Genomic DNA, 13325 nt, shown 5'->3' with positions numbered 1-13325 from the left:
AATTTTTCTCACTCACTCGAATGGTTTTTTCTGCAAACACGTCAAGTCTTGCCTTTCTTTCTTTTCTTGGAGACTCTGTTAAACTTCAGTTGTCCCAGGTTTTTCTGCTTTGATCCATCGATCCCAGCATTAGAGAACTTACAAGATGTACAGAGGTTTTTTTTCTGAAGAACTCATAGAAGACGCAGGCTGTTAGTATGAGCTTGGGCCAAAATATATGAAATGAAAATTGTGCAAGTTCCTTTGCAAGCAGGTGCATCTTGTGTCTGGTGGAAAAGGCTTTCTTTCTGTTTTTCACCAATGTTGGGATTCCTGTAAGCAGTGTATGGCATGCTGAATTAGGATTTGTTTCTACTTCTGTTGACTTTAGCGCACGAACATTTATCTCCAACACTGATCAAATTATTGTCACTGACCCCTCGTGAAAATAAAGACTTTTGTCTTCTGTTTTGTAGATGAACTGAGAGGCAAGGAGGTTTAGATTCTGGTTTAAACGTATGTTTAGGTATCTAAAGATGCAGCTGTATGCAAGTAAGACTTATGGAAGTGCTTGAAATGATGTGCAGTGGAAGTTTAAGGCCCAGACAATTGCAGGGCCTTCGTAAGTCCAGGAGGTGCTGGATTGTCCATAGCAGCCTTGGGCTGATTCCCCTGGGCTCAGGCTATTTGGGAGCTGAGCTTGTGTGAGACAAAAAGTGCATTCAGGAGATGCTAGAAGTTGGATCCTTGAGGAACCTGTAGGCTATAGTTGGGGACAACATTACTCGGGTATAGGCAGCCATTTCTGTTTGTTCCTGGTATCGTACAGCAACCTGTTCTCATCTCAAGTCATTATAGGTGCTTCAGGTGTTAGTTTTTCATATTTTGGAGGTGTTCTGATTGTTTTGTAGTGTGTGTTGGTGGGGTTTTGTGTTCTAGATGATGGCTGCTCCAAAAGTATCTAGATTGAAACAAATTTCCTACTTCTTGGTATGGAAGACCAAACTTGAGACTACTTTGCATCCTTACATCCAGCTGGGAGTGAAATGCAGTGGCAGCTGCTAGGTAGAAACAAGAGTTATAAATTTGTCAGGAAAGGCAGCTTGAGAGCAGGACCAGAATGGAATTTGAGTCAAGTCTGATGAAAATGTTGGGAGAGAAAACACTTTGGTGATATTGAAATGGCTTTTGCTCTTGAGAAGTGGAAAATGTTTCCACGTTTGTTTCATAATGATCTATTTGAGCTCTGAATGGTCAGCACTTGAAAAGGGGAGGTAACTTCCAAAACATTTTTGTTTTGTTTTTTTGCTCAAACCAGCGTCTCAAGTCAAGTTAGTTTTACAAACAAAAAGTTAGTTTGACCCATGTGATTATTTTTTTCTTTTTGTCTTCCATCTTCACTGCAAAAACTCCTCCTTCCTTATGTCTCCCATCAGAATTGGAAGTTGAAGACCGGGATGTTCCACCTCCGTGTGTGCGCTTAAAATAAACCTCTGAGCTTTGAGTGTCTCAGGTTCTGCCTTGTGTCAGATGCTTTGTTCTTTCCCTTGAGTGTGGAGTTGAGGATACCTTTAAGGAAGCCTGCGATCCCAAAGCTCCAGGCCTGAAACAACAAAGCAGTAAGGAATAATTGGTTACACGAGCAAGTTGCTTTCTGCAAAGGGTGCTGAGCTTAGGCACATGAATAAGAGTGGTTATGGAGCATGAAAGGAAATGAGTGGATCTGGTACACACATGAAAGCAGAGAAATGAAGCGTCACGTGGGGTGTATAAAATTATATGTCCTAGCTGTAAGTATGTGTGCTGCCTTGTTGAATCTTAAGATCACATTTGGCACCAGGGTGGTTGGGTCTGGCGCGTTTCTGGTCATAACCATTGCTAGTAGGATTGTGTGAGTACCTACACTTGATGAGAATGTGACAAGAGAAAATTGAGTATAAAGTCTGCTAGGCAGCCAATAAATTTGTTTTATATCTTTATCTCATCCTTGCTTGGTAATTATTTCAGCAGGCACCAAACTACTTGCTGCTTGCTGCGAGCTAGAGTGCTCAAATAATCTACAGTAAATTCTGGATATATTCCTGTATTCAGGGGAAGGCATAATCATCTGAGGAATTCATGTATTTGGTGTGGATTAAGGTAATTTTAAAAATAATACGTTCTGGATTTTTTTTGAAAGACCACAACTGGTCTGATGATTGCTTACTTAGTGCAACGTAACTGAAATGTGTTCGTGTTGCCACCAAACCCCTGTTGTCTATTTTTAAGACAGTGAGGCGGAGTTGTCGCTCAGGTCCTGCTGCATTATTTGTTGTAATTCAGTAGACTGTTAATGGCAGCGTATCACGATTAAGTTACAGGCCTCCTAGGTTGCAATTTTTGGAACTGTGAAGCAGGAGCTGAAAGATTTTGGAGGCTGGTTATGAAAAGAAGTTTATTGTTATTTCTTACGCTTAAATCCGATAGGTAAGTTAAAGCAGCTGAAGTAGAAACTGTATGCAGTTAGACTCTGAAAAGTCTCCACCTGTCTTCTACAGGAATGCTATTAAAATACTGCTTATTGTGTGTTAGAATTCTGTTTGCTGTCTGAAATGCTACTAGAGGCAGCAGTTTGTTTCTAACTTCATGCTGCAGCATTCTCGCTTGTCTGCACAGTTGACCCGATCCTGTATGTCATCAGGGAGGAGATGTTTAACTTGTGACACTACTAATCCTTTCCTCAAGGCTTTTTGTTCTTCCTGCACAATGTCCTTTCATTGCTGTTGTGAGCTGGAACATGCCTGCTCAGCCCAGCGATGAATTCATGTAATTACCTATGTACTTGTACTCAAGCCCTGTTGACTTAAACATTAAAGATTGGTGATTGCTTAAGTATTGCACTGAATCAGGACCCCCAGGCATTTTCAAGTGTACAAGCTGACTTGGGAATCATTGTGCCTTACTGTAGCTCTCTGCCCATGGGGACAAGATGCCTGTTCCTGTTGCAAGTTCCTGGCTGTGCATGTGGAGCATCCCAGCTGGGGGCTTGTCGCTAACAAAGGAGATCTGCAGGTCCTGGTTGGTCTGTACGTGTATCGTCTTGCTCATTTTTATGTTGCTGATATAGATGCACTGGAATAGTGCTGCGTCTTGTGGAGAAGGCTGCACTGTTGTCAATCAAGCCCAGTCTATGTTGGTCTTGGCGTAGGTTGGCATCAAGCCTTTGTAGAATATCACTGTCCTCGGCTGGAAGGAGTAACAGACCTGGAAATCACAATTCAATTGCGAAAAAGTACCCTGGTCTCCAGTCAGTATGCTGTCATAGGCAGGGGGGCATGTCCTGTTCCCTGCAGAGGCTGATTTGTGGTCTGCCCTGGTACACTTTGCACTGATGCAAGCCTTCCGTCAAGGAGGGAGATGTTACTCTGGGAGCATTTCCAGTCTGGGCTTCTGCTGGAGCCCTGTGGCAGCGCTTTCTCAGGTTGATGATGGAGAAGCGGACTTCTGCTTTCTCCATCACTTCAAAAGCCATCCGTGTTGCTTCCTCGGTGCTTTGATATTCTGCCAGCCGAGGGAAGGAAGAACCGTTTATAAATATTTCTGGTAATACAGTAAGTACTCTCACATGTTTTGCTCACTCATTTTCCGTATCCAGAAATCTATCCGACCAGAATCAGTTCACTCTCTTTTATTAGCAGAAATAGATCCACGACAATTAAAATTGATTTAAAAAAGAAAGAAAAAACTAAGAGAAGCAGCAGCAAACACAACATCGTATTGACCGGCTGTGTGCATATTCACACTGGCTTCCAACACAGGGATAATTACCCCTCTGAGACTGTGTGCTATGTACAGTACGGTGATGGAATTATGCACTTTAAAGAGCTTTAGTGAAGCTCTCAGGATACCAAATTCTTTCCTTTATTATTTTTTTTTTTACATTTTTCCCTTCTTGTCATCGCAGTAATGATTTTTAATGCACGTGGCCCATCCTCAGAACCATGGTAAGTCAGGGCAGCGTTTCCCCAAATGTTCCTTTTCTTTGGCCCAATAGAAGTGTAGCAGTGAGATGAAATTTGGGGCTTGATCGGAGGATCCCCTGTGCTCAGCAGCCTTCATTAACGAGGGGAAAAGGGTACAGCTCAGATCTTGCTCATTCTGTTTGGTAGCAGGTACTTAAATGGGGATTGCTGAAAGCAAGGAGGTTTGAAAGAGGCTGGGTATAAATCTGTCCAAAAACATGGGCTTGATTAGTTTGGCCAGTCCTGGCTCAATTTATTTTAACCTGAGAACCAGCGATGGTGCCTTCTCCAGTCCCTTCATGAAGGAAGTCAAACTGTTTTGATGGCAGTTTCACACAAAAGAAATAAAAATATTTCCTACAAATTTCAGCCTAAATTGTTTTTGGCAAAGGGATAAGCAAGTAAAAAACAGGGCCTTATCGTAGGAAGTGTCAAGCAGTCTTAATTTTAGGCAGAGATACCAGCTCCTCCTAGAGGAAAGGAGCCAGTACGTAAATAGCTTCCAACAGAGCCTTCACCCAGGGAGACAAAAGGTTGGCGTGCAGAAGTTGCAGCCAATGTGAAATCTGAGCTTCCCAATGGATTGTGTTGCGTTGGTGAGAGTTGAGTTTGGGCAGGCTGAGTTTGATGTTTGGGCAGCAGTGTTTCGTGGCGCTCTCCGATGGTCTGGGGGAGCTGAAGGCTCTCCAGATCTGGTGAGCATCCTTGGAGAGCAGCTCCAAAGGTGCCCTCGTGGCATTTGAGAAAGCGTGTCCAGCGGTGGGGGCTGCTGGAGGCGCCCTTTTTGCCCATGGTCCCACCGCCCTCTTTCTTTCTCACTCCCTTAAACGTGTGCAGATGATGAATAGCAGATGTCCTCATAGAATACTTCGGGAATATTTACTGTGGGGTTTTGCTTTTGTTTGCTTTTCTGGTGACTTGGAGATGGCATGGTGAGAAAAGAAACATGTGAGCTAAACCTGTTGGTTTGAACATTGTGTCAGAAAATATCCATAAATTGCAAGTTACTACACAGATGTATAGATTTAATGAGACTGTGTAATGCCATTTATTTATGCTAAAGAATCTGACACATACGGTACTGAAAAAAAGTTAATACTCTAGGAGTTATTTTATATTTTTTCCATTGCCATCTGTCACTGCCTACATAATAATGATACAGGTGAAAGCCTCGCATTTATAAAAATAAATAATTAAAGGGGAATGAATAGTCATTTAAATATCTTGCTGCTTTAATAACTGGTGTGTTTTAAGCTGTGGGAAGGAGGCAGCGGAGATGCTTACCCCACCCCCTTTTTGTTAGTTTGTTGGGTCTTAAAGAGATTTAGATTCTGAAAGTGACTTCTGAAAGGGGAGGTGAGGGGGGGGGGGGGGGGAACAGTGGTGAAATGTTTTGTCCTTCAGATTTGGAAAGGATGAGGCACTAAGCCAGATTCTGCCATCCTTATGATGTACCATTGCTGTCTGTTTCTCGGACCAGTCCTTTGATGTACACCTTTAGATGTAGGGGATTTTCGTGCTCTAAGCCCTGCCTTAATGTGAGGCAGTGCTGCTGGGGTCTCAAAGCGTGAGTGGGTTTCTCTGCATCCTGATCCCCAAATCCTGGTCCCCATTGGTATCTGAAACTGGTAAAGAAAAAGATGCAAGGGAAATGCACTTCATTGTCTGTCTCAAGTAAAAATACCTGTCTGAAAGCAGCACCCCGCTGACAGAGCTCAGCATTTAACAAAGGCACTGTTGGCTTTTAAGAGTTTCCATTTAACTTCATGTAGCCATGCTGTGGTTATGCAAAACTGTTTTCCCTTTTTCTTTTTAATTGCAGTAGAGCCCAGCGCAGCAATGACTGTGAAATACTCAAGGAGAGGTGCAGGGGCTCAGGCACTTGCTGCGGTCCAGGGCTGCATGTGGTCGTTGCTCTACCGAATTTCACCAGACCATTCTTGTACCCTGGGAGCTGCCCATAGCTTTGCATCAGTCAGCTGCCTCTGAGGGTGCAGACAAGGCAGGCTCAAATAGACAGGTTTCTTTGTTAATCTCCTTTGTACAATTTGGTGACAGAGACGGAATATTTTTCTGACAGGCGCTTATCCTATAATTTTCCATGGGTTGATGAGTCAGGGGAGGTGCCTCCTTTAGAGGAGGAGGAGGACGTGGCTAGGTCAGGTTGCATTAAGATGATTTAAAGTTGGTACAATTAAAGATAAAGACATGCTTTCCTGAAAGCTGTGAATGATCCAAAGGTATAACTTTGCAGTGAAAGCCTTTCACTTACGTAAAATAACGTCTATTGCTTAAAATATAGTGGCAAAGCCAGAATATGAAGCAAAGTGCCTGGTACAGACCCAGGGAAGTCATTCCATATCCTTCAAGGAACTTTGTTGGCTGTATTTTCCAATACAACGCAGATCCCTAATGGAAAGTTCCTTATAAATGAAATAGTTTCTAGTGTTATAATTACTGTCTTTGCGTATGTTGGAAAGCATTTTAGGAAGTCATGCACTTTTTAAGAAGCAGAGATGACAATGAGTGAGCAATGAGGTTTTGGTCACTTGAAGTGGATGTTATAAATCACTTTATTTTTGTTTATAAGAGATGATCCATATATAGCTGTAGTTTGTCAGCATTTTCCATTACAAACTTCTAGTTTTGGGTACCATGCAGAGTGTCTCAGCAGGCTCTTAGAAAATCCACTTAGAGGTAAATGTTGTTATTCAGTGAGTGTATGCTTCTTCTCCCTTATTGGAATTTGAGACAGTTTTAAGCATAAAAATGTGTTCATGGTCTTAATGTTTTAAGAGACAGTATTTTGCAAAGGGGCTTAGCCTGATCTTATTTTTGTTCCTATTTCCATGTTGCAGTGTACTTCAGAAATAATTCTACTGAAGTAAAACAGAGCAGTAACGAGAGAGGAGACTGACTTAGTGTATGTAGTGCACTCTGCTGACTGTAAGAGAATTGCTTTATTTAGATGAGTAAGAGAAGGGGCTGGGAAGACCACCCACATCACCAAACCCTGCCTGCTGCAGGTCACCGTAGCTGTGAAGAGAGAGCTTACGATACAGTGGGGCCCAGGAAAACACTTGCTGCACACCACAGCCCCCCCAAGGCATCCCCTGGCTGCCTGTAACAAGTATAAAGGCAGTGAGACTAAGACGGGAAGCTGCAGTCGTGTATGGATGTGGCAGGAGAGCACACGGGCTGACCAAGTTCTGCAGTAAGTTTGCTAAACAACAATTGACCAGAAAAGCATGTTTTGTACAACGTAAGGAAAAGGAAAACTTCTGCTGCCTCTTCCCCCATGAAAACAAGCCCAAAAGGAGCAGAACAAACAGACATCCAACAATTTGGCCTTAGGGAAACATGATCCGTGGCTCCAAGCCTAAGAGCTGACTTGGTTTGGGCATCATAGGAAGACACAGCAGCTAGTAGCTGAGCACTGCTGTGTCCTGCTTCTCTCACATGAGGGTCAGTTCTGACGCTGCATATCAGTGTGGAAGGGTGTGGAGATCAAGAGGCTCTTGCTTGCTCCTGAAGACAGTCAGCACAGGCCCTGTATTATGTTAGGCATAATATTTGTTGCACCATAGTTACTTTGGAAGCAGAGAGGAAAAAAGGAGGGGGTGGATGGGTCATCACAAGTGCTTTTGCTACCCTGGGATATGAATACATGACTCTCGCTCATGTAAGTGCAAGTTGCATAAGTGCATTTGTGGGTGAAATTTGGCCTGAGGTTCTTCTGGAGAGGAATCTTGCAACACTGAGCAATCGTCTATCTCCAGTTAGGAGTTCTTTTGCCAGGTAGAGATATGCAGCATGGGTGGCTTCTGGGGAGAAAAGAGTCATGCCTAAGTGCTGGTTATCTGGGGCAAATCGTGGTCCAGATGCTGCCATCCTTAAACGAAGATGCTCCTTATTCAGTCTCTCAGCCTTTACTCTTCAGCAGTGTTCTCACCTGAACGGGACACAAAAATCATCAAAACGGTCAGAATTTAGTTCTGTGATAGAAATTTCAGGTCCTTTCACTGCACTTGTTGGGATGTGGTGTGGTCTTCCCAGCTGAAATATTTGTATAAGCATGTGTAGCCATTTCAGCACGGAAGTGGCTCTGCAGGTTTTGCTACCGCAGCCCTCATTGCTTGTGCCTGGCAGCGGACAGCTGGACTCGGAGGAGCTGCCTGGCATCTTAAAAGCATGGCTACAGAAAGCACACAATGACATCAGGGGTGCTGCTCCCCATCAGCCGAAGCTGATCTGAGTCCAGGTGGGGTATCCCTGTTCTCCCACAGCCCTTCCTTCTTTCTGTAGCTCTCACAGTGGCAAAAATAAGTCTGATCCACCTGAAGCGTGTTGATTTCCTCAGCAGGGCTAGTTTCCAGCCTGAGCAGTTAACCACCCAGTTTCACGAGCACTGGTCCCAATAGAAAGGATTAGCAGTGCAAGGGGTGGGGAGCAGGAACAAGTCAACCATAGCTTTTGTTAGCTAAAACCTGGCTGAAGCTCAGCTTAGTGATGCAGACACGTCTTAATTTAAACTAAACTTGGGTGTAGCAGACCTGTTAGCCTACACTTACTGCACGCGACACCTCCAGAAGATATGAAATAATACCCTGTTGCTTTTTTTTTTTTTTTTAATTTGAGAGTTGCAATTGGTTTCAGGGGTAGCTGGATGGAGCAAAGATTCTTTGATGTGAAAACTAAAAAATTTCAAAGGGTACTTAAATAAGCTGGTGAGTTCTCACTGAATTTCTGGAGTATTAACCAACACCATGTGGCATTCTTGAAGACTGCCATTTGTGGTGTGCAGAAGAAGACTCGGCACAACCCTTTTAAATCTTGCCTTTCCTTCCTCTTCCCTTCTATTAGTTATAAGCTATTTTGCTCAATTTTACAGTGGTGAATGCTCACAAATGCTGAAGTCAATGTGAAAACATGGTGTCACTATCTAAGATTAATACTTGGAGCTGAATCTTTGGCAGCTGGTGGCAAATAGATTTGACACCTTGCATCGGGGATGTCCTCCCTGATCAGGCTATTGTCGCTTGTCTCGGGTAATTCCCCTTTCTTTGCAGGTGGCATTCACCCTCATTTGTTCCATCCAGATACAGCTTCAGTTCTCTCTTAGCCTCCAGAAACCTGCAGTCTACTGAGCAAACAGAACTGAATTCCCTTGGAATTCACCTTCCTAACCCCGAAGTGAAACTGTTTCCATTATGTGTTGTTAGGGCAGCATTGCCCACAGGTGTTACTTAAATGTTTTTCTTTCTCCTGGACATCTTCATTACCTACCCTAAAGGAGATACTGTACTGCCAGTGCCTCAAGCAGGCCTGGCTTTCTGTCTTCCTCATACAACTTCATCATATTTCCCATTTGCTTTTTCATATTGCCCTGTTTGCCTGATTCCAGGATGCTGTCTTGCACTGGCAATGAGGTTGCAAAAGAGTGGATTCCTCATTTGGTTCTGCTGCTGCATGACTATTCACTCCTCTTGTACGTGTATCTTCTTAGAAAGGGAGGTCTGTGCATTTGTGCATCTAATAGCTCACCATTAAAACAGAATTGACCTGAAAAGCTTCATTAATGAGGAGCCAAATTCAAATAGCAGCAAGAAACTCAACGATCAAGTTTTCTATCCACTGAGACCCTTTTATACAGTTCCAGGAGGAGAGTATGTTTAAACATGCATTGAAGGCTCACTACGTTCCTGGAGTGGTGTAAACACCTTCTTTAAGGACCCTTTTCAGTACCAGAGTGCTCCTAGAGCAAACAAGAGTCAGTGCTCACTGTTTTCAGGTTTTGGCATCCCTTCCCTTCAACTTTAAAAATCTGTCAGGGCAGAAGAGTTCTCCTGCCTCCCTCCACCCTGCACTGCTTAATTTTCATTTTCCAAAACACTTGCAGGTTTGCCATCCCAGCTCTTAAAACAAAGTGTATTTTACTCGCTGTTTGGGTGCTTTTAATAGTATAAAGAAAGGATTCCACATCCAAGCACTCTAGTTAAGAACTAGGTAGCCAGGTTCAAAATGGGCCAGAAGTTGGGTCATTTTCTGCTTGTCACATGCTGCCAATTAGCAGTGTCATTAATCACTGCCTAGAAGAAGATGGGCATTGGGACAGTCGGTGTCACTGACCATTGACAAGGCGGTGTGCAGAAGGTCTTGCTGTAGCTGCCAGTTACTGTGTTGCAGCATTGGAACTGAGTCTCATATCCACAGAAAAGCAGCAATTTCTTTATTTCTTTGTATTCGGGCATGAATATCTAGGTATTCAGGCCTGTTATCTAGGCTGTAAATAGTGCGTATGTAGTGTTCTGGGCAGTGAATCTGCTACAGGCCCTGGGAGAGCTAATGCAGCATCTGCCCTTCTCTGTCCCATGAGCGTGGTCGGGGAACACCTTGTGTCTGTGAACATCCTTCATTGCCTTCGCCCACAGAGCCGCCCCAAGGCTCTTCGGGGGTGGCAGATCTGAATTTTGCCTCCACAAGGCTGAGGATCTGAACCCGGGCCAGAGCTTTGTTTCCTGCTGGTGAGAGGAGAGGAGCTGGGGAGAAGGCAAGGGTCAGGCATGCTTTTTCTGCTGCTCCGGGGGCAGCAGGAAGAGGCTGGTGGCTAACCTCCAGCTGGAGACCACAGTCCCTTGGTGACAGCGGCCAGCCTGCTTCTCGAGGCCACAGACCAAAATAAGCAATGACGTGGGACAGCAGACAGTGGAGGAGACGAGAGGCATAGCCCTGCTGCATGCTCCCTGTTGTGTTGGGTAGTAGGATTTTTGTTCTCTAGGGGAGTTGTACTTGAGCTTGTTTGCTTAAGAAAAGATGTCCAGAGCTGTGCCTTACTGCCTGCCTGGCCATCAGATCTTTCAGCGAGACGAGAAAGTGGCTTTGGTTTGACTTGTTGTTTCTCCTAGATCTTACTTCTGTGTGAAACAGATTTCTATGACAGAGGATGAAACACTAAGAACAATTTTTGAAGTGGATCCTCCAACTTCTGGTGTGCAGCTACAGTAATTTGTGGGTGAAGAAAATATTTGGGTACTGCAGAGTTGCCAAAATATTGTTTAACAGGGAATTGCAGTTTAATTAGCACTTATCAGACATTAGCAATAATTGTTTTCAATTTGACCGCTCAGGGTGAAGTGTGATTCAGGTTCACTTGGTTGATGCTGTGTGGTCTGCTGGAGATACGCCACTAGCTTCTTGTCCACAGGCAGAAGCTTTTGGGGCTGCTTGTCTCTTTTTGATGAAGATGAGATGTCATCTTCAACTGGGACAAAGTGGAGGGAATTTGTATTAGCTAGAGGCAGATGATTTGACTCGAAGTTACTGCAGCAAGATGGATTAGAGTTTATCTCTACGATCTCATTTGCTGTGATTTTTAGGAAAAGTGCCAAAAACTTAACGGGGGGAAAAAAAAAATAGAAAAAGAAAAAAATGTTTCCATTTGCTTATTTATGCTTTGTTTTGGCAAGGAATGAGAAAGCTTGCCACTTTTAGCGAGTGTGTGAACAAGAAAGGCAAGGGAACCTGGGGTGAGGTTTGACGTGGAGATGGTGTAAGATGCAGCTTAGCCATAAACATCCCTCAAATATTTCTTCTCCCTTTGTAGCAGGGTTCATTATGCTTTCTGAGTTTGTGGCTGTAGGTGAAAACAAAGGCAGTCCTATGAAATGAGCGTAGTTTCAAAGGCTGGCTGAGAACAGAAAATAAACTGTATGCAATTTAAGCACCCATTTGTATACAGCCGTGTACCAGTGTGATGTAAGGCAGCGAACATGACCTGGTTAGCAAAGCCCTTGCAAAATGCTGAGGAGATCCTGCTGCACTGGAGTTCCCCTCCTTGGGGACCTGTGGTTAGTCTTAGCTGAAGGAAACCTTTACACAGTAACAGGAGCTAACCGAGGGCTTTTGAGAGTGGCAAATACAACACTGTGCATGTGTGTAAGGGTGAGGGAAATTAAGTCATGCAGGCTGTTTACTGCCCTTTATGAAATACCTGGGATACATCAAGAAATGCAGCCTAAACCATATGGGCTTTGTGAGCTCCGTTTGCAGGAGTTTGGGAGCTCTGTGTGTTTTGGAAGGATGAAACCCAGCATTCAGCAGACAGAAACCCTAGGGCAATATAAAGAAAGTGATCTTCCAGTTTTGTAAGCTCTTAAAACCTTGCTTTCATAGGAGTGAGCAGCCAGAGGTCCGCAGACTTCCATGGCAAGTAGTGATGATGTCTTGGTGCTGTCTAGTGATTCCATGTCAGATACGGACAGAGAAATCTGTGAAATTAATGCAAGAAGACAGATAAGATACGACGTTGTCTCTTTCCCTTGTGAGTACATACGAATATGCACAATTGATATGAGGGTTTTTTCGGTTACTTAATGTGTTACCGTGCAAAGGGAATGTATGGTATTGTGGCAGCAATGCAGGATTTTGGGTCAGGAGCTGCCAGTACCACTCCTGGCTCTGCCAGAGCCACTTGTGTGGCCGGGAGTATTAAATCCTGCTCCTGAAGACAGCAAGCCGTTTATTTGAGCTTCGTTTTCAGACTTGCTGAATGCCCCAAAAGGCTGTTATTACCAGAGGGAACTGCTGTTCCCCAACTCTCAAGTCGGGTTGCCCCTATATCACAAGCACATGCTTTGCTCAGAAGGTGGGAGGAGGACCTGAGCATCTCTGTGCACCATAGGCACAAGGTGAGGCGGCAGTCACCATCTCGCACCCAGGGCGCAGGCAGGAGCCGAGTTGCAGCCAAGCTCTCTGTCTGTGCTGTTGTTTCTTTTTTTAACAATAAATACATCTCTGTGGCAACAAAATATCAATTCCCTTCTATAAATGAAACGCTGAAGTATTTTGTAGATGCAGAATTTTGCGATGACAGTGCCTGTGCTGGTGGCAGTCTGCTGCGATCTGTCCGTCCTTGTTTGGGACGGGCTTTGCTGTGATACTGCTTCCGTTCCTGAGCTTCCATTAGTGCCTCGTTGAATAGTAGAAGATGCATTTCAACAATTTTATGGTTAAAAAGCAGCATCTTATCGTTTGGTTTCTGGTGCCTTTATCCCATTCATTATGCTTTTGTCTGGCGGTGACGGTCATGGCTTAGAATTGCAACATCAACACTGGTCTCTGAACCGTCCGTTTTCTCTGACCATAAATTTGGGGGAAGGAGGAGAAAGGATGAAGAAGGAAGTCAGGGGGTTAGTTCTTGTGATATTGCCAGGGCAGCCCTTGGAAAACGTGCTGACTGGCAGCAAGCAAGACCCAGTTATTTCTGGTTCTCTTGTTCTCTCATCAGATCGGGTCTGGAGCGCAAGTCTCCAGCAGGGCTCCAGAGGCACAGCCAGGCCCAGGCCA

At 44.2% G+C, this 13325-nt stretch overlaps 1 protein-coding gene across 20 annotated transcripts in view; it reads left to right on the top strand.

Annotated features, from left to right (window-relative positions):
• Window positions 1-13325, top strand: part of IKZF2 (IKAROS family zinc finger 2) — a 109883-nt gene that overhangs the window by 43489 nt on the left and 53069 nt on the right. For 2 of the 20 annotated variants that reach the window (XM_048952961.1, XM_048952962.1), the window contains one exon: window positions 12153-12300. The exons of the other annotated variants lie outside the window; for them this stretch is intronic. In XM_048952961.1, coding sequence (XP_048808918.1) covers window positions 12183-12300 — 118 coding nt within the window. In that variant the 5' untranslated portion in view covers window positions 12153-12182. The remainder of the gene's footprint in view (window positions 1-12152; window positions 12301-13325) is intronic. 20 annotated transcript variants of the gene reach the window in all.

This window comes from Lagopus muta, chromosome 8 (assembly GCF_023343835.1).
Source record: "Lagopus muta isolate bLagMut1 chromosome 8, bLagMut1 primary, whole genome shotgun sequence".
In the NCBI taxonomy this organism is placed as follows: Eukaryota; Metazoa; Chordata; class Aves; order Galliformes; family Phasianidae; genus Lagopus; species Lagopus muta.
This window is presented reverse-complemented; position numbering and strand designations above follow the sequence as displayed.